Source organism: Lygodium microphyllum, chromosome 28, assembly GCF_053477565.2.
Source record: "Lygodium microphyllum isolate KBCC chromosome 28, Lygodium_microphyllum_v1.1.10, whole genome shotgun sequence".
Classification (NCBI taxonomy): domain Eukaryota; kingdom Viridiplantae; phylum Streptophyta; class Polypodiopsida; order Schizaeales; family Lygodiaceae; genus Lygodium; species Lygodium microphyllum.
In genome coordinates this window covers 110,935,264-110,957,113 of record NC_141162.1, presented here as the reverse complement: position 1 = coordinate 110,957,113, position 21,850 = coordinate 110,935,264, and the positions used below count along the sequence as shown (strand labels likewise).

General features: G+C 41.8%; 1 protein-coding gene across 3 annotated transcripts in view; it reads left to right on the top strand.

Moving 5' to 3' along the window:
* Positions 1-21,850, top strand: part of LOC148011871 (uncharacterized) — a 58,090-nt gene that overhangs the window by 14,672 nt on the left and 21,568 nt on the right. For 2 of the 3 annotated variants that reach the window (XR_015689251.1, XM_087669867.1), the window contains exons 2-9: positions 2,883-4,475; positions 5,367-5,539; positions 5,624-5,703; positions 18,140-18,271; positions 18,362-18,478; positions 18,800-18,892; positions 19,115-19,192; positions 19,307-19,363. Coding sequence is in view for 2 of the 3 variants with exons in the window: in XM_087669867.1 (XP_087525993.1) it covers positions 2,908-4,475; positions 5,367-5,539; positions 5,624-5,703; positions 18,140-18,271; positions 18,362-18,478; positions 18,800-18,892; positions 19,115-19,192; positions 19,307-19,363 (2,298 nt within the window). In the remaining variant the exon portion in view is untranslated. Of the gene's footprint in view, positions 1-2,375; positions 2,474-2,882; positions 4,476-5,366; positions 5,540-5,623; positions 5,704-18,139; positions 18,272-18,361; positions 18,479-18,799; positions 18,893-19,114; positions 19,193-19,306; positions 19,364-21,850 lie in introns of all 3 variants that reach the window. The other variant, XM_087669868.1, reaches the window with a different exon arrangement.

Genomic DNA, 21,850 nt, shown 5'->3' with positions numbered 1-21,850 from the left:
TCGTGGAGACTGCCATGGGGGTTCACATAGTGTGAGATCTTTGAGGTGGAGACATGCAAACATACACTCTGCACCTGTGTACATATCTGCTTCCTTATACAGCTTTCTTCATTGCAGATTTTGTGTGTTCCACTCTCTCTCTCTCGTTCTCTTCTATCTTTGTTCACTCTCTGTCTAGGTCATACGCTTCCGCACTGCTTCACTCTGACATTGGTATGATTGACATGGACATCAGGTTCTCCTTGAGGCACCTTGGTGGTGGCTTGATCACCCACTGCTCGAATATCCATGCTCCCATTTTGGTGGTCTTTGTTGTATGGGCTATGATGAGTCATTATCATTGTATCATTGTATTGTATTAGTTCACCCATGATCGGAGAGAGGGTGTTAGCAATCTAGTTAGCTCATGTGTGAGTTTGGGCATGAGGTTCAGTGGGTGAGGCATTCTAGATATTTTGGGTATTTTTTATATGCCATTTTGATGCTGATGATTTATGCATTTATTTTTAGCCAACTAGCAGAAAATGCTTGCCAACTTGATGCATTTATTGCATTATTTTTGTCCTATTTATTTGGCTCCCTCCTCCACAGTCTAGTCATTCATCACTTGCAGATTCCAGGGCAGGCCTTGTTGGAGAGAGGGAGCCAGTGCCATTGCCCATGTAGCTAGTGGCTCATTGTTGTATGCGATTGTCTCGTGTTTGGTATATGGATTCCATTTCTTGAGCATGTTTTTGAGTTCTCTTTTGCTATGTTCTTGTGCTTTCTCTTTTCTCTCTCATCTGTCTTGTGTTCAGTTGTCCATGTCAGCATTTTTCTATGCTTCCATTGCTGCATCCATGACGCAATCTTATAGGATGAATTGGTTTAGATTGGTTTCGATTGGACTCTTATAGGATGAAGTAATCCTATGCCGTCTCTTGATGTTCTACTACCAAATATGTTCTCTCATGGATTTAATGTAGTTTCTTGGAGCAGTAAGAAGCAGTCTACCATTGCTCTTTTATTGACAGGGGTAGACTCATGAGGTGGTATGGCTTTGGTGCATGGTTGTGGAGATTGGATCCCCTCTGGCGTCACAAAGCCTCTATCACATTGTTCCATGCTTCATCACATGCATCTCCTTGGCCTTCAGCCTCTCCTAGGATATGAAAGGGGGTGTTAGCATTCCATATATTCAATACTTGAGACATGGCAAGAATCTAGGAAAAACTCCTAAATATCATGTTTCCCAATATGGTGTGAGACAACAAATGAAGACGTAATTGGCCCTTGCTGGGACTGGAATGACTCTACAGGAGGCGAGATGACTCCACCTGGAGTGGAAAGAGCTCCCTTTGCATTCTGAATGTTCTGGAGTACAAAGAGCTCCCTCTAGACTCTGAATGTCTCCTTGGGAGTGAGAACCCATGGTAAGTGTTGAATATGCACTACGCACTACGTAGATTGACTTCTCCGATTTGGCTTGCAATATGATGCTATTGCATGTCATAGCGCATGATTTCATTGTCTTTAGGCTGGGGCTAATAAAAAATACTGTTGTCATCTTGTTATTTAAGTGCAGACATTCCAGGTGGTGTTGATAATCTGGTTCTTATTTTCAGAGAAAAGAAAATTGTATTAATAGATGCCTCGGAAATAAACATCTGGAGGTAAAATTTTGGTTCATTTTATCAAGTAGCAAGGTCTGATTTGAGTAGTAGCTACAATAGCTGTAACTTAGGCAGTATATTCCACAGACCATAAGAGAGAATTTTAGTGTGTCAAAAGTAGGCCACTTGACTGAAAACTGTTTACTAGTATAGACTTTTTAATTGTTTTTTTGTTGGCGGTTTGTTGTTTGGCTCCTGTCCACTTGATCATATGACGATTGCATGATCTACAGGACTGCCTGTAATTGTTATTTGTAAATCAATTATTGAGTGGTCCTTCATGAGTTTGCTCTGCATCACTTACCTTCTATTGTGCTTATGCTGTCTACAATGTCTACTTGAACATTAGAGCTTCCTGTGTGTTTTTCAGCCATTGGCTGATGGTAGGTGAGTTGATCCTTCATGCTACACTCTGTTGCCTGCCTATGCTTTCTGTTGTTTGGTCAATAAATGCTAGACTGTCCAGTTAATCATATGACCAATCCATCACCTATAAGACTGTCCTGTAATTGCCTATTTGTTTACCGACCACTGAGTGGTCTGTGGTGAGTTGGGTCTGCAATGTGCATGCATATTTTCTATTACCTGTCTGCTTTCTGCAATGTCTACTAGACCATTAGAGCTACCTGCATGTTTCATGACTATTGGCCTTTGTTAAGTGAATTGACTGTCCATGCTTACATTTTATAGCCCGTCTTCTTCTGTTGTTTGGCTTCTCCGCAGTTGATCGATATAGGCCAGTAACTACCAGAATATCCACTTGATCCATGACCTGCAACTTACAAGACACTTCCATAGCTGCCTACTTTGAGTGGTCCCTGGTGAGTTCGATCTGCATGCTTATCCTGTATCAACTGTATGCTTTCTGCAATGTCTAGACCTAGAGCTGCCTGCATGTTTCTGGACTACCGGCTGATGTTAGTTGAGTTGATCCTTCATGCCAAAAGTCTGCTGCCTGTCTATGCTACCTTTTCTTTGGCTTCTGTCTGTTTGATGAAATTGGCCAATAATGACTGGACTTTGCAGTAACTAGCTGCTCGTTTATCTATAGACAACTGTGCTAGGAGAAAAGTGGGTTTTGTAGTATGTTAAGAAAAATCATGTGTTTGTATTGTGTTGTGTAAGAGGAATCATGTGCTGTATTGTGTTGCATAACAGTTTGGAATCTGATTATTGGTGTCTTTCCTTTAAGTGCCTCGTGAGTTGATTTTGTCCTTGTCCAACATACAGGTTGCTGAAGATTTTCTGGTGAAACATGAGGAAGCTTGTTGATAGATCTCTGTGCCAGCCAGTAAACATAGCAGCAGATAGTGCCATATTTACTGGTTGGTTTGAAGATGAAAGTGGGTACTTTAGTGATGCCTCATTGTATGATGCTGATGATAGCAGTGAAGACGATCTGTTTCAAGTTGCCAACAACTTTAGGAAAACAAAAATCTCCACTGACTGCAAATCTAAATTGTCGGAGGAGAGTTCACTGCCTATCAATCATTTGGATTTGACTGTAGGAGCTACGGCCATAACCACCGGCCGCAAAAGAATAGTAAAGGCAGCACACAAGTATGGAAACAAGGATAAGGTTTTTTCTCAACCTTCTGCTGATATGGAGGAACGTGGAGCTGCTCAGGGTGACCATAAGAATGTTCAGAAGAGGAAAGCAAATAATGTTGCTGCAGCCGAAAAAAGTAGTCACCAGACAGTTAAAATGAGGCACCCAAGAAAGGTTAAGTTTATGGAGGAGGATTCAACTGACAGTGATGCAGAAGCAATGCACTTGGCTAACACCCATATAACTGATGAACAGATAAGAAAGAGACCAAAGGAGGCTGCTAAAAGCATGGCACAATTTTTGACCACTAAAGTCTCAAAGATTAAGGTCAAGAGGAATGGTCTTACGGGGGCCCATCCTTTAAAGCATACAACTCTGGAAGCCGAGGACACAGGATCAGCAAGCTCTCATGACAACAAAGTGGAGGTGAATGCTCAGGGTAAACTTGTGACAGCTGTTTGTGTTTCAGAGGATGTAAAGCCTAAGAAAAAGACAACAGCCAAAGTGGTTCTACAGCATGGCATTAGAAAGAACACACAGGAACAAAGAGAGTTGAAGTTAAGGAAGTTAAAGCTTACAGATACTGTTGAGTGTGAAGATGAAGAAAACGCCACTTTACAAACCAAAGCCTTTCAAAAGAAACAAGGACATGGTGCAGGGGGGGATAACATGCCTAATGCATTAGTACAAAGGAAAGGGAAGCTTCGGGGCCAAGGTGGACTGAAACGTCTGGATGCAGCTGGGACAAACTTAGTTGCTTCTCAGGCAAAAACACTGAAGGTAGAAGCCACAAGAAGAGCTGAATCTGCTGTGGCAGATGATGGAACCAGTCTTCCAGCCAAGCATCTCTTGGAGAGTGCAAAACAGGAGACCACTGTGCAAAACGTAAGCAAAGTTGATAATGGTTTGAGAGGAGAGAGAATATCAGGGTTCAGCCAAGAAGGAAGATCTACAAGGAGATTGTCAGATAAGGACAAAGAAGAAAATGGTCCAGTTCATGGAGATGTCTGTGCAAGTCTGGAGTCAGTGCACAGTGCAGTCAAGAACCAGCAAGCTGTCCTTGAGAAAGATCTTGACAATGGTGCTGCTGGCGAGGAAGTGTCTAGTAGTGTCACGGAAGGTGGCGAAGGGAATAAAGTAGGAAAAGGGGATGAAGCTAGCATAGTTGAACCAACTGCCATAGATGTTGGGTGGGTTTTGTGTGATGATTGTCATAAATGGCGTTGCATTCCGGCTGACTTGGCAGATGAAATTGAAGCCACTAACTGTCGATGGTAAGGAATCGGACCTTGAATTTGCTGTCACTTTTTGAATATGTCGCAGGTTAAAATATTGCCACCAAGAACACCTTGATTGCTTTATAGGATCAGCACTATGTTTTTGAGGCTATAGTCATTGCTAGATAACAATGCATTTTGCCTGATTGCTGTGATTTGTTCACATATACTTTTTGGAGACTATAGAGCACTGCCTACACAATTATGCCTTTGACTTGCATGTCCTGTTTTACAGCACAATGTCACAGATTTTAGAAGGTTTCACAAGAGTTTATTAGGCTTTTGTTGATTTAGAACTGTTGGCTTGCATGCATATGATATAATGAGTTATTATAAATTCACACGTTGTTTTATGGAACGTTTTTTAATTCGAAAATACTATGTAACAGAGATGAATGTCTCAAGGCGAGATATTTTAATCAAAAATATGTTGTTAGGTGTAATAATTGGTTTTTACATTTTCATCCATTGACAAAGGAAACTATTTTCATGGTTGACCGTTGTGTACATTGAAATGGAAGACCCTGATAATTTCTTAGGAAGAGCTACGGGCTCCATGCCACTCAAGCTTAGAAAAAGTGAGGGTCTTGGACAGCACATTAGAAGTGTCAGCAAACAAATTGTTGCAATATATCACAATATCTTCTCTACTGCTGCTTGTTGACTTAATCTTTTAAACATGAACAAAATTATGCAAGTTGATTCTTCGTTCTTACTCTGTTTTCCTCAAATCAGGTTCAATCAAAACTTGAAAGTAAGGATGTATGGGTAGATGATGGCAATGATTCTGCTTAAGCTGTTTTATCATATCTAGTTTTTACAAAAAATGATAATTTTGTCACTGTTGTTGGTTCGGAAACTCTTTAAAAGAAAGCTACATTTGTATAGGTCTTGCAAAGAAAATCCAAATAAAAAGTTTGCAGATTGCAGCATACCTCAAGAAAAATCCAATGCTGAGATTAATGCAGAGCTGAATATATCGGAGGTGTCTTTCTGTGAAGAGGATGATGAGAAAGATGTGTCAGTAGATTCAAAGCAGTCAACTGGTCTACAAATTCAAGGTATGTGGTTTGGATGAATTATAAACTGTTAATGCAACTTGGGGCATGTGGACAAGCTCAGAAACAGTTTTGTGATGTGAACAGGCCAGCCACAAGCTGCATGGACCTTGATCAAGCACAATATATTCCAACATCGGCTGAGAAAAGCACAAACCATTGATGAGGCATGTCTTGATGGAGATTTATAAGTTCTGTGCTTGTTAATGAAGGAAAATTTTCTTTAACCTTCATGTGAAATATAGATGTAAAACTTGTGTTGGTAAAAATTTGGCCATTTTTTATGGCTTTCTTGTCCCTCGAAAATTTTATGAACTTATGAATATCTGGAATCAAATAGAAAACCCCAAAGTTTTACTTAATCTTCCATGGTTGAACCTTCTTGTGAAATGTAGCTTTAAAACTTCTTGTGTTAAAATTTGGCCAGCTTGCTAGGCTTTGCTGTTCCTTTACACATTTATGAACTTACGAATATCTGCACTGAAACAGAAAATCTGGAAATTTTATTTAATCTTCCATGGTTCAAACGAGAGTACAAAGTAAAGTGAAATTTGTTAAAGATAGAACTGCAGTTTAAAACTCAAATAGAACACTTTCATTAAAAAGAAATGTGTGAATGATTGGATTACTAAAGCTCAGAGTACAAGCACTACTAGCTTAATGGGAGTGAAGTTCTCTGGTACTCAGGCAAGTACAATGATGTCTTGCTTAGGATGGATGATATACAACTTTGTGTCTTTGCAAGATTGGTTTGCTCCGAACCTGTAAAGGCTCCTGATTTCAGGGAATGTGTGTAGCTGGGAATAGCGGTTACTCTTAGTGGTTCCAAGCTGGACAGTTTCCTAATCTGCATGTCACTATATAGGATATCCTAAACCCTATCCCTAATATCGGAATTGCTGCAGGAATTTTGTCAGAGGGTTGTTTGCTAAACCCTAACCCTTGCCAATGAATTAGCTGTGTAACAAGACGTCGGATCTAATCCTGACAGGTGACAGATAGATGGATAAAGTCTAGCCCTGAGTGGCCGTATAGTATGTAGATGATACTCTAAAGTGGAAAGGTGGATGGTAGACTTAGCGTGAAAATGTAGAAGCCATGCCCTTATGTTGCAGGATGCTGACTGCTGTTTTAGGACTTAGTTTGGTCATCCAAGCATAGCATCAGGTGGATTTAGCGGACTTGTGAAGATATGCTAGGGTTTCCACTGAGGAAACACAGCATGTATGACCAAGACTGAAACACAAAGACTAAGACATAGACAAGTAAAACTCAAACCCTAAATGCAAAATGAAAAACTCAAAACTCAAACATAGAGAGAAGAAACTCTGAAGTGAATAAATGCGGTAAATAAATGTAAGAGTGTATAGAATGCCCAAGGGCAAAGCAATGCAGTGCCGGAGAGTGATGTCCACCGGAGACATATCCCAAGTGCTATGACTAATTGGAGTGTTAGAGAGATGAAGACACCAAATGGTGATCACCAAAGTGTCAAGGAACTGAGATGACAATTGTGGATGATACCTGATGATGAAGGTGGCAGTAGAAAGCTACAAATGCAGTAGTAGAAGGGTTGCCTGAAGGAAGAGGGCCAAATGCAAGCAGTAGAAGATCTCCGAAGGTGAGGGAGATCATTGCCAATTGTTGCTTGGTGGAGGAGTGTCCAAACACAAGTTGGAGGAGACAGATTGTGTGCTTGCAATGGCAAAAGAGTCCAAACGCAGCAGGGAGGAGGGTGGCAAATAGTGGGTGACAGCCAGGGAGGAAGGCTCTAGGCATTGCAAGGGCTGATGGAGTAGTGGCAGCAGTCACGAAGGATAGACCGCCACGTGGGTAAAGGCTGATGGCTGAAATCTACCTTGAAAGAATAAGATTGAATGGTGGGCAGCTTGTCTATTTATAGATATTGAAGGGTGCCCCAAAAATTAGGCTTTTGGGGGACCATTGAAACTCTCTCAAACCGCACACTAAATTTGCATTTTTCATTCATTGAATGTGTTTTGGGGTTGTTTAAAGATGCTAATCAGTTATAAAGTGTGTTTTAGCTTAATACCCCCTCTTAGGCCCAAAACAAAGCTTAAAAGGGAAGGCCAACAATGTTTACCTTGAGGCATCCCACCCCAAAGTAGCCAAGGCATCAGACAAAGGGTGCACGTCGGGTGCCTAGTGGCCTATCAAGACTATGGAGGCGATTGTATCTTTCCAAAGGAGACCAAGTAGTCACCCCAGAGAGGACAGAGCATCGGACAAAGGGTGCACGTTAGTTGCCCAGTGACCTACCAAGTCCTACAAAGGCAGATGGAACCGCATTGTACTTTTTTTTAAATGTGGGGTGGAAAGTTAATTTTAGGGGTAGTGGCTGATTAAGTAACAACGACCCAAAACATGGGAATATGGATGGTATGCCCAACATATCACAAAATAGTACGAGCATATCCAACCACTCAAGAATGTTGATGACGAGGGAAAGGTCATGAAGTATTATGGGAAGAAGGATGGTGGTGTAATCCGTTAATGGAAACAGCTTAGGATCCATCCTATGGTGCTCTACAAAATGGGATGCATAGTATGCTACATGTTGAAGAATTCTCATGTAGAAGGTGCCACTTGGATAATGTCCCTTGTGTGGAAATTGTTCACTAGCCCAAGTGCCCTAGTATAAAGATGATGAAATCATGCAATCATAGGGGAAGGCACAATAGGGAGGGAAGGTTGATGTTGAAGATAAGTGCTGAAACTTGTAGAATACCAAGAAGGGTAGGAACCCCCTCTTAACCTGGATGTAGATGCCAAAGAAGAAAGAGGAACCTAAGGATGTCGATCTTCGTGTGATGTTGAGAACCGTGTAGATGAAAATGAAGCATCTCTACTGGAAGAGCAAGGATAGAAGACACTGCCATGATAGCATCAAGAGAGATGCTGCATGATCTGCCGCAGAAGGGGATCTTTTATGCTGGTAGAAGAGCAAAACTCCAAGTAGATTGAACCATGAAAGGAATGACGCGCATCTTGTCTCCAGCTCAGGAAGGACTGGCGCAAGCCTGTATGTTAGCCCTACACTAAAATACAAAACCCTGCAAAAGAGATCAAAATCTATAAGCACAGAGGTGAGTAGTGAGATGCTCCAAAAAACAAAATTGAAAATAAAAGAAAGTAAAGCTAAGTGCAAAGCAATGAGTGTGTAAGTATGCAGTGGAAGTCTAAAAAGGAAAAAGGTTAAGTGTGTGGCCACTAGCGCATATGGCAAGGTGGGGAAGTGGTCCTAGATCGTGCAGTGGATGCCCTAGGAATGGATGCGTAAAGTGCAATAGGTGAGCCACTAGCAAACCTATCAACCAGTCCTTTAGGAGTAGTGAAGGAGATAGGATGCTGAGATTGTCCACGTGTCACATATCTAGTAGCCGTTGGGGTAGATGGAGCAGATAGGGTAGCAGCAGGAGACATAGCCCCATTAAACTGGCTAGCCGGAGTGGAGGTAGTTGTAGCAGTTTGCTGTGGTTTTCTAGGAGGAAGACCCTGGGCCTTGGTATGATACTCTCGTCCACATGGCCCAACCTCTGATAGTGTGTGCAAAACCTATTTTTCTTAGGTATTTGTTGCAAAAGGGGTTGTCTTTCTTTGGTTCTGTTGAAGGAAGGGGGTGTCACCCTTGTTTTGGCTTGCCTTTTCATCTTGCAAGTTCTTGCCACTGTTGATTTTCCCTTCTGAAGAAGAGGCAACTAATCCTTGCCCCTTGGAATGGATGTGTTTGGAGGACTTCTTGTGGATTTGATAGTGTAGCCTCACATAATGCAAGAACTGGCACTCAAAACTTGTAGAAGGTTGGTAATCTAGGTAGTGAGATAATGTACAGGATAAAATGGAAGTATTTATCAGGCAACTTGTTCATGAAGAACATGACTTGATTGTCGTCTGACTTTGAGGAGCTAGTAGTGGCAAACTCAACGAGTAATTGCCGATATTCGGCCAACTTGACTTTTAGATAATCCCCTTAAGAGAAAATTCTTGAAGCTTAAAATCGAGATTGATACATTGAGTGCGATCTTGAGTAGCATAGTGGTCAATGAGATGACTCCAATGCTTAAATATGAGGGGAAAATGCCGTAATTAAGAGTGGAACTCAGGAAGCAACCCTTGCATTAACTCAACATTGGCGGTGTCATTGCGGGCTCTCCATTGACGGATGTGATTAGGGTGAGCTAATTGAGGGTCTGTCGACATAGACTCGATACCAACGATGAGGTTCCAAAGTCCATGAGATTCAAGCACTTGTTGTAGAAAGTTCTACCAAGTGGTGAAATTTAACCCGTTAAAATGAGACTTATTTGTGTAAGGCATTCTTGGTTGTTGCACTAAGAGTGGTAGTGCTAGGAGATAGAGAAGGTGTGTAATGAGGGTAGGGTGGATAGGGGGGATAAGATGGGGGAGTGGAGTACGCTTGGGAAGCAATCCCAGAGTGCCCACCATGCATACGAGAAGTGTGCATGGTGGATCCAAATGTGGGCAAGGGCGGATTGGATATGGGCATGGTAACTGCATGTAGAGCCTAAGGTGGAGGAATAGGGACACGAGTAGAGGATGGAAATGCCTGTGGAGGAGTGATCCAAGGGATGTGCAACGGCAGTCCATAAGCATAGATTAATATCCTTGCATTTGAAAAGTCATGTGGGGGGTTTGTGAGTGTCTAGGGGTAGTGAGGGGGATGCCCATCACAGGCGTCCTAGAGTGAAAGGATATGGCAAAGTGGGGATAGGTGGAAGGTTCAATGTTAAAGGGTGGCATTTCCCCTAACAATGCACCAAGAGGTGGAGTGAATGGAGGGTAGGTAGATGGTGGAATGGGGAAAGAGAAAGTGTTAGGAGTGGAGATGGAAGATCCAACCCCTAGTGCCCTTTAAGCGGAAGTGGAGTGTAATCTAAGATTTTGGAATTAAGACGTGGGTAGATTCGAATGTGGAGAAGATAGTGGTGGGATGGGAGGAAGTTGAGAAGTGTGGTTGACTTGCTCAAATGAAACAAATAGTAGAGATGTACTTAATGAAGGGAATTTACTTCAAGAGCCTCCTCTAAGTTAAAATATGGAAATTAGGATGAATACATGAGGGTAACAAGGTAGAACCTCATGCACAACATGTGCAATGCGCTATTAGAAGACAGATGGGAGTGTATATGTAATACATCATAGAACAAAGCAAAGTGTAGGGTGGATGGACAAAGAGGCTCTTCATTCTTTTTTGAGAGAGAGAGAGAGAGAGAGAGAGAGAGAGAGAGAGAGAGAGAGAGAGATTAACATCTACATAAGGCCAATGTGGCCTATGAGACAAAATCCAGATTACATCCATGTCTAATGTCATCTCATCAGTAAGGTAAAGATAACATTACAAGTAAGTGGGCGGCCTATGAAACAATACTGAAAATAACTATACGATGGAGCTATACTAGGGTTGAACCATGTGCAGTGTTGTTCCATCGATAGAAAAGAAAAGGAAAGGAAAGGAGAACCAGATCTGATTTAGCCATGTACAAAAGTGTGGTGGAGACTATGGGTTGTAGCTGGTCTTAAGATCTGCACACGATCTCAACTACGATGCGGTCCCTAGCTGCTTCACTGATGTGCCTGGTGGTGAGTCTACGGTGTCTCGTGATAATGGCTCTAATCCTATTGTGGTATGGTCTCCTCGGATGTGGCCGTGGTAGACGAGGTCGTCGTGCTCGACGAAGGGAAATGGCTCTATCCAATGTGACTTCACAGTGTGGCCTGTAAGGTTTCTAGCGGGGTGGCTCTGTCTCTGCAAGGCTGTATCATCTGCATACAGTAATATCGGTATTAGCACCCCTACCAGGTTGGCTCCAGCTCCTCCTCCTTGGTCTATGTAATCAGACACTTCATCTATGTATAGACCAAACAATGTGGATGAAAGTCGACATCCTTGTTTCACTCCTATGGTACTGTCAATCCTCTCTGATAGCCCCCCAGGTGCTCGTACATGACCTGTCATTGCCTCATATAATGCGTAGACACCCCATCGTATACCCTCTGGTACTCCAATGTCCTGCAATCTTTGCATGATGCGTGCACGAGGCACTGTATCAAAAGCTTTGCGAAAGTCTACAAAGCAACAATAGATCCTCTTGTCTTGGGCTCGACTCTCCTCAATAATGGTTCTAAGTGTGAGAATATGGTCTTGCGTGGTATATCCTCGTCTGAAACCTGCCTGTCCTTGTGCTCTCTTGCCTTGCATTTCAGCCCACTCACTGAGTTCATGCTCCAATATAGATCCATATATCTTGGCCAAAGAATGACCGATCATAATAGTCCTATAGTTGCTAGGAATCAGGGGATCACCACTTTTAAATAGTGGAATTATAGTATTGTTTGACCAACTCATAGGGAAACCTTCACATACTTCTCTATTGAACATATGTGCTAATATGGGTGCTAATATGTCACCAGCATGTGAGAAATGTTCTGCTACTAGTCCATCCTCATCGTGTGCCCTCCCATCTTGTAATCTATAGATTGCATCCCTAACCATTTTCCATGTGAAGAAAGACCACTGTGTTGGCCTACAAGCTTGTAGGGGCTGCATAGCTGGCTGTCCTGGCAGGTCATACAACTGTCTCCCATAGTCAAGACAAGCATCTGTTGATGTAATCTGTATGGGGGGCTGTCTTTCATGAGACATCTTCCATGCGCTCTTGCTGTCCTGCCCCAAAAATAGCTGATATATCTTTGCTTCTGCTTTTGTTAGGTCGTCTCGTTTCTTCTTCCACACAAGGCGTTTGAAGAATGCCTTTGCTTGGTGATGTGTTTGAGTGCCTAGCTTCACTTCCCTCTGTAAGCGAGCTTGGGTGACTCTACACTCATCATCATACCAGCTATTTTGGGGAGCAGTAGATCGTGTGGGTCTACATCGGGGCAAGGTGTGTGCGAATGCATACATGGCTGATCCATGTATGGCCTCTGCTAAATCCCTTGTACATTCTTCCAACGATCTACTCAAGTCCAATGTATGTAAACTGGTCTACAGAGAATCACTATAGATGTGTGAGGTGTCTTCTGTAAAGTAGTATTTGGGATGTTTAGGGAGGCATGGTGTTTTATGTTTCATATGTACACAAGAGAGCATGAGTGTCAGAATAGCATGATATGCTGCTATGCCAATTGGCCTCTTAGATATCTTGAAATTTTGGATGTTTGGTATCAATGCTGGCGAGCCCACCAGGTAGTCCACAGTACTTGCCTCTCCTTTGTGATTCCAACATGTCAAATTGTCAGATCCTGGCCATTGTGACAGACCATTAAAGATGGCTAGTCCATATGCACTTCCCAAAGTCAATAGGTGTGTCCCATAGGTACTCACTTCTTTATCCTGGGCTCTCTTGCGTAGGCCTATTTCATCTATGTCAATCTCTTTGAACATGGCACTGTCATGCATATAAAAGTCACTCTGTCCGTCTCCAGTGCATGCATTGAAATCTCCTACTATTAATATGTCCCCAATGCTAGCATATCTCATGATATCCTCATAGAGTACATCAAAGGGAGATCCATCTCATGTGGCATAGGTAGAATTTGCAGGAGGAAAGTAGCATATTGCGATGAATATATCCCGTGGTCTTCTTGCATGTATCCTAATCCATAAATATTGTGCATCATCATCTCTTTTCATTACTTGCACTATCCCTTTGAGGTCTTCCCGGTATAGTATGGCCACACCTCCAGAACCCCTAGTGCTTCTTGGTTTTGTAGCTGCTGGACGAAATGCACTCTCCCACCTGTGTCCCTGCACGTGTGGTAGTCGGCTACCTTTACATTGGTGTGTTTCTGTGTACATTGCTATATCTATGTTTCGGAAGCTATCTTCAAAGTAACCAGCATCCAAGCGTAGGGCTCCATTACAATTCCATATTGACATCCGAAGTGTCTCATAGGTCTTGTACTGTCATGGTCCTTTTGTCACAGAGAGAGAGAGAGAGAGAGAGAGAGAGAGAGAGAGAGAGAGAGAGAGAGAGGCTCGGTAGTTTGGGAGGAGAGAGGGAGAGAGGGGGGGGGGAGGGATGCTCTTGGAATTGCATACTCATCTTGGAAGTTGGGATAGAGAAAGAGAGAGTGAGAGAGACTTGAACTTGTGATAATAAACATAAAGCTTAGGAGTTGGATGATATTGTGTGGTCTAGTCTTCATAGGCCAAAAATAGCCTATTTTTTGGTACGAAATGGTACTGATACGTACCATACGGTACGATACGAACCATACGGAATGAACTAGTCTATACGTAGTACGGATGCAACTATGCCTTCACTTTCAATATGATAGTCACCATGCCAAGAGTTGGGATTACTAGAATTAAAGTTCACGGTAATAAAAAATCTTGGTGAAGTTTAATCAAATCATTAAGTTTATTTCTCATTTTGGTGACATAGGCGATGACCATTTGAATGTTCCACAAAAATGTCTTTGCATAGTCCAACCCGAGGTTCTAGCAAATCCTTGGGCAACAATCTTAGCTTTGAGCTTGTCGAGGGTCCTACATAACTTTTTGACCTTTGAAGACCATCTTGGTTAGGTTTAGGAAATGAGTGAAAGTTGAGAATCATTGATGAGCGTTTGAACCACAGTGGTACTTAGAAGGAAGGCTACTGAGTAGACTCACTAGCCTATAGCTCCTCCTACTCATATGCATCTTGATACTCGGACTCACTCTCGTCTCTCATCAACCCCTCTAGCTCTAGTATATTCACAATTGGCAATGTTGGTGGTGGGGTTGGTGGTGAGGATGGGGATTAATAACCTCTACAAACATGGAAACAAAGGTGATAATGTGGTTGGGAAGGTGGGGATTATTCAAAGAAAGGAGCCGTCCCTCGGAAACACCAATTGGATTGGAAGACTATGTCCTTGTGGACAATAATTTAACATAGTTTGGATAGTAGAGCAAATAACTTGTGCCATTTGGTAAGTTGGCTATAGCCAACAAAGACAATCTCTTCTTTGATTCATATTCCATCTCAATGTATCCATCAATTTGCATGGGGTCTCTCATACATGCGACCTTTGTGTTTGGGTATCCTTCCATCATATTTACTACAATAATTTGACTTCATTTTGTGCTAGTATTGAAAAAAGGTAAATCATGCATACCATGATTGCAAGTGTGCATAACACATCCAATAGAGCCATAGAAGCGGGAAACTCCCCGAAATGCTTGTTGGAGGTGCCAGTTTAACACATATCATGGGCTTAGACAATGTGTTTATTAGCCTTAGTTTGTCGGCATCAGAAAGAGGCAGCTGGGTGGCCCCTTTTTGGGTTTCTCTAGTTGTTTCGTGCCTTGCCGCTAGGTTTTTAGGGTTTCTTCACTTGTCTCATGTGTTACCTTGAGGCTTCTATATACATCCTACTCCTTTTTAGTTGTACTCCATCATCTTGCATCCTTTGAGAGAGGGAGATTGGAGGCACTAGGGCTGGTTATCATTGTGCCTGTGCCCTAGTGGTATTGTAAGTTGTACTACACATCTCGTGCTTCATCTTATGTTCTCCATCGCCTGTTCATCCCGAGTTTCTCGTGTTCATGTGCTCTTTCTTTTTGTTGGTGCTCATGATTTCTCTTTCACTCTCTGATCATCTGCACATTCTCACATGGTGTGAGGTGACCAGTGTTGCTAATTTGGTGGTTTTATGTGCTGTTACTGACAGTTTCAGGTCTGAAACCTCTGGTTTTTCTATTGCTAGACACTTCTAAGCTGTGTTTCAGCTTCCTACCCTTCGTACTTCGTTTGTGATCTCTCTTCCTGCTGAGCAAACTGTTTTTGGTGTTAGGCAACCTATTTTCTTAGTCTCTAGAGCTGTTTTCCCTGTGTTTTTTGTCTGCTGCTGCTTTGTTGTTTGGGGCTGTAACTGCTTCTCCCAGGCTTGGTTTGCTGTTTGCTATTTTGGAGATTCCCTACATCTTTCCATTTGGTGGGTGCTTGTTGTAGAGAGGGATTGTAAGAAAAAGAAGGGAAAGTGCTTCCTTTGTGGCAAGCAGTATCTCTGAAAGGATTCTGAGAAGCTAGTATCTTTTTGAAAGAAGGAGAAGAAGGGCAAGGGCGGCTCAATCTCTTCATCATCCTTGAACTCCAACGCATATTCTGGTTATGTGGCTAAGGCTATATAGAGTGAGGAATCCATTTTCTAGCCATAGTGATCCATCATCCCTCACAAGTTCCCTAGCTAGAGGGGTTGAGAGAAGGTGGTTGGGGCTTGTCGGACTCACTGATTTCTTGATGTGGTGGACCATGAGGGGTCTTGCTACATGCATCAGTCTAGCAACTCAAAATCCTGGAGTCGGTGTGGTCTAAGTTCATGATGGGAGGTTTGGACAGCGAGCAATGGCCATTTCTAGTGTGCTCTCACATGGAAGGATACTTTGATGGTGTGCTGAAGGAGAGGAATCCATGGTCATGATGTGCTTCTGCAAAGCATTACTGATAGGCATTGATATTCAACTACTTCCACTTTCTGTGATCAGGAATCCAGTATGATTGACATTGACATCAGTGTCTTTCCAAGGCATCTTGGTGGTGGCTTGATCACCCACTGCTTGGGACCTGGGTGTCCATGGTCTTAGGTGACCGTCATTGTTTGTATGTATTTGATGTTATAGCTTTTGGTAGATCACTGATGTGGTCTGGGACATGGTGGTGGTCCTGATCATCCATATTGAGAGAGGATGTTAGTTTTGTACATATCTTGGGCTTAGGCATTGTGTTTAGACTTCAGTTGGGCTCTGGATGAGGTAGTTGGGTGGCCCATTTTAGGCTTTCTTTAGCTATCTCTTGTTTGATCCCAAGGCTTTTAGGGTTTCTTCATTTATGTTGTGTCTTGCTTGAAGCTTCTATATATGCTCCACTCCATTCTCAGTTGTTGTATTGCATCATCTTGCATCTTTGGAGAGAGGGAGGTCATTATTGTGTTGGTGCCCTATTGGTATTGCATTGCACAACTCGTGCTCATCTTATGGATTCCATTGCCCACTCATTCTGAATTTCTTGTGTCCATGTCTTCTTTCTTTCTACCAATGTTCATGCTCTCTCTTTCACATTTTTGATCATTTGATAGGAGGTGCCCAAAACTCTAAAACAACTCTAGAAAATCTGGAAATCTGTTTCCCTTGTCCAAAACAGCACGATGTGGCGTTTCCCCTTGGATCCGAAATGTTTCCCTTGATGTTTCTGTCATTTCAGATTTGGAATGCCAAGTGGAAAATTTATGGAAATGAACATGGGTTTAGGCCATGATAGGCCTATATCTTGCTATCCTTTCAAGACACCCATACTCTTTTACTTTTCCTCCCTTAGATGTGCCTTGTCCCTTTCCCTCTTTGCACATTTCCCCCCTTTTGCATCCTCTCTTCCGCCCATTGATGACGCAGTGTTTCCATTTCCCTCTTCTAAATAATTTCCATTTCTGTTTCATTTTTGTTCCATTTCAATTTTGGAGTTCTCCTCAATTATGAATAGAGTACTGTCTATGTTGCAATCCCTGCGTGCACAACAAAATAATTTCTTGCAGACTGGTTGTCAAAAGTGATTCTGATGAGAACTTAATGTAGATGGAGGTCCAAACAAGCTCAATGAGTTTAATTTGGTCTAGTTTCTTCTAATTGTGAGTTTACTGTACAAGTCATCAACCACCAGAAGGTAATGAGCTATTTGTCTAGCCTGCAGTTGGACTTTTGAAGATCCACACCTATTAGGATGTTGAATTTCTATTTCCAGTTGTTTGATGTTTTTAGCACACTGAACTAGATGGTAGACCTTGAAATATCCAAGGATAGGAACCTGATTCTGTGATTCCTCATTACTGTCAACATCTCCTCTTGCTGCATTTGTCAAATTTGTGTCTGACTATCCTGTGGGATGTTTGTGGCTTCTCCACATGTTGCGTGCACAATGGTATGTTTGCATGGCTGTCTAGAGAGTTCAGTTCATGGCTCTTTAGTCTATTGTTGTGTTGAATTATGGAACAATAAAAATTTTATAGTTCAGTCCATGGTGTTGTCATGTGTGTGTCAGAATATAGTCTGTTCAATGCATTGCATCAGTCACATGATTCACGGCAGCACTCTTTTTCACATTTCTCTCAAATCAATGGGTGGCTTTGATTGCGTTTGCTTGATCAGACAAGGTTCCATTCAACTGCATGCTAGTTATTAGTTGCCCTAGCTAGCAAAGTAGAAGACACTTATCATCTCTAAGTTCAGTTAGTTAAGATTCAAGCTTAGGTGAGTAGTAGTTTAGTCCAACTGGGAATCAGTTCATGCTGTACATTAATTTAAAACAATTTTAAGAATACTATCTTGTTGGGGGAAGAGAGAGATTTGAGGGGAAGAATATTTGGCAATTGGAACTTGATGGTGTTGTCTTTTCCTTAGCTTGGGTTGTTTTATGGTGTGTATTTTTATGTGTGATGAGAGGCTGTGCCTAGCTGAGATTTGTGCTGTAAATCATTATGGTGAATGCATTTTTTCTAGTAAGTTTTATAGCTGACTTACTTTTTGCAGATATGTTGACCGTGCTTTCTCATTGTAATTGTTCTAGTGGACTTATGATTTTGCAGATCATGGTGTGTGGGTGTGTGCCACCAGAGGACGGTGGCGTAGGTTGTGGGGATGATTGTTTAAACCGCATGCTCAGCATAGAGTGCATTCCACAGACATGTCCCTGCGGTGAGGCGTGCTCTAATCAACAGGTAGAGATAGGTGGTTCATCACTATTACTGCAGTCTGCTGGTTTAGTGTATAGTATGGAAGCAGAACTCACCATCTCATTCTCCCCACAGTTTCAGAGGAGGTCATATGCAAAAGTGGGTTGGTTTCGATGTGGAAAGAAGGGCTTTGGCTTGCAGATTCTAGAAGATGTCTCGAAAGGAACCTTCATTATTGAATATGTTGGAGAGGTGAGAATTTTTGAGAATATCTAGGTGCACTACCTTCATATGCTAAGATTGCACTTGGATGCTAACTTTGTGCTTACATGTTTGAGACTAGCTTGGTACATATTCTGGATATGCTGGTACCACTTGGGTGTTGACTTTTTGCTTACATGCTTTGAGTTTTTTTTTTTTGGGTTTGTAGTTGTTGCATATGAAGCTTTTGGATGCAGACTTTGTGCTTACATGCTTTTGAGTTCTTTAATGTTTAAGTGCTTGATATGGTTGCATATGAAGCTTTTGGATGCAGACTTTGTGCTTACGTGCTTTGAGTTCTTTAATGTTTAGGTGCTTGATATGGCTGCATATGAAGCTCGGCAAAGGGAGTATGCTCTGAAGGGTCAGAAACATTTCTATTTCATGACACTGAGCAGCAATGAGGTATTAGATTTCTGGATCTGTAACTGCATGTTATCTGGATATGTAACCAGAATAAAGCTGCATGTAGCGTGGATATTTAACAAGCAATAAGGCTAAGTCCCTCAGCATTGTAGATGTTGTTTGGATATCACATCAAAAGGGTTCAGTGAAAGAACTTCTACTGTAGTTTCCTGAGAGCAAGAAAAGTTTCCCCTTGTCTCAAGAAGGCACTGACTTTTGCAGGTAATCGATGCTTGTGTCAAAGGAAATTTGGGACGGTTCATTAATCATAGTTGTGAACCTAACTGTAAAACTGAGAAGGTGATGACATGCAATCTGTTCTTGACTTTATAATTGTCTGTAGGTGAGGCTAGAATCTGTTCTAACTTTGCTTGACTTTGCACGTACTCTTTTGCTTTATTTGGTTTGTTACAGTGGATGATAAATGGTGAAGTTTGTATTGGACTCTTTGCTATCAGAGATCTTAAGAAGGTATCCTGCCCTCCCTTTTTCTTTACCTTACAGATCATGTTATGGATGCATCAATGATTTCTTTTTGCTTGGGACCATTTATCTTCAAATTATCAATATAATGACTATGACTGCACACGCTAATGCAAAGCTTATGTACCCGAAGCCTGGAGATGTGTTTAGATTCTTTTGGGACTTGAATAGTACTACAGTAATTCACCATGTTCCTTAGTAAGGGCAGCTTCTGAATGAGAGAAAGTTACATGAAAGATTCTTCACATCTTCTACTGCTCGTTATCAAAAGGCTCACTTTTTGGAAATCTTAGTGCATCACCATCTCTTTCCCTCCTCTAAGAACATAGGTTGCATATTACCGACTTGCATGATTGATTAGCTTAATGTGTCAAATGGGAAACTAGGCTTAGTATCAAGAATCATCTGCTTTATGTCTTTAAGCTTTCGCTACTTGCACTTTAGTAGATTTGATACACCATTTTTTATATTCTTCTGATACTGACCGTCAATTGCCTTGTTAAGACCAAGTTCATAGGTTGCCATATAATGTGGGCCATATGCACTATTTGTTCTTTTCAAACCTCTCACAATAGTGATTGGTGCCCTTGGGGAAATAATTCCACACGTACTCTGGGCTGCCCTACTGCTCAGAGCTTGCTTCTCTCTCTTTGTTTACCATACACACACTGTGTTTCTCCTCACAAACCCTACTATCTCTCTGGTCTCTTTGTCATTTTTGCATGGTATTAGAGCCTTCTTTTGTCAGTCATTTTTTTGACATGGTATCAGAGCTAGAGGCGCTCAGTGAGCCACGAAGATCCTCTGCATTAGAGAAGGCAAAGACAGGATGCGGATTCGGCATCATCCACTAATTTTTCCCTTCATTTTCGCTGCATCACTAGGAGATATCATTGCTTGGAGGATTGCGTTTCGCTTTCTTCACTGTGTAGATTCCCATAGGTGCTGTCACTTGATTCAAACAGGATAGTGCAATTATCTTTTGAGCTTCAGCTCCACTGTATTAGCTTTTTTGCTCATAGCATGATTCCGTGTTTCTCTGACTGTTAGTGAACAAAGAAGTAGGCTCCGTGACAGATACATCCAGATCAGCTAGCAAGCGTCTAAGCCATACACATTCAATTGTGGTAGTGAAAGCTGCCTTGTATTCAGCTTCACATGACGATGTGGCAACAGCGGATTGGTTCTTGCTAAACCAAGATATGCTAGATGAGCCTAGAAAGAAACAATTGCCACTAGTAGAGTGACATGAATCATAATCACCAGCCCAATCAGAATCACTGTAAGCATATAAGTGTAGTGGTTTTCCCTTGGTATAAAGCAATCCAAGAGATCTATTACCCTGCAAGTAACGGAAAAGATGCTTGACAGCTTACCAATGTGACATGTGTGGCTGATGCATATATCTGCTCAGGGCTGAAAATGCAAATTGTATGTCCGGCCTAGTGTTGCATAGGTAGATAAGGCATCCAACTGCTAGAGCATATGTGTGTATATCAAACAAATCATTGTCATCATGCAATGATAGCTTCAGTCCAGGTTCCATTGGTGTACAGACTGGCTTGCAATCCTGTAAGCTAAACCTCTCAAGGAGTTTACCAATGTATCTTGACTGTGATATACTGTTACCTCTAGCATCATGTATGAATTGAATGCCAAAGTAATAATGCAAAGACCCGAAGTTTGACATCTCAAAAGTTTGCTGCAAATTTTGTTTAAATGCTGAAATCTGATTAGCATGTGTCCTTGTAAGTAAAAGGTCATCAACATATAGACAAATGATCAGCAAGGATCTCCCCTCTTTAAATACATAAAGAGTAGACTCTGATGAGCTGTTTATAAACCCTTGGCTTAGTAAGAAGGCATTAATCTTTGCGTACCAAGCTCCAAGAGCTTGTTTCAAGCCATATAAAGCCTTTTTTAGCTTGCAAACCAAGTGTTGGGCTGCTGTACATATGCTTCTTCATGAAGTTCTCCATGTAAAAATGCAGTCTTTATATCTAACTGATGCACAGTCCATCCATAATGGGTAGCCAAAGCAACCATAGACCTGATGGTAGTCATGCGGGAGGTAGGAGCAAATGCCTCCTCATAGTCAATGCCTTTCTTTTGTGCATAGCCATTGGCTACTAGCTTGACTTTATATTTGTCAATGGATTCATTTGTATTTGTTTTCAGCTTGTACACCCATTTTGTTCCAATGGCTTTCTTCCCAATAGGCAAATATGCTAAATCCCATGTTTGATTCCTAATGATGAAATCAAACTCAGCTTGCATTGTTGCCATCCAATGCACACTATGTTGTGCATCCTCAAAACATTCAGGCTCCTCATCATCAAATGTATTTGCTGCCATAACAAACTCCATGGTATGTGCAATATCATGCATACGAGCTTGCCGTCTAGTACGACCAGCCATGAGAGCATCCAAATGACTATCTTTCATAGTCTGTAAATACCATCTAGGTAGTGTCTT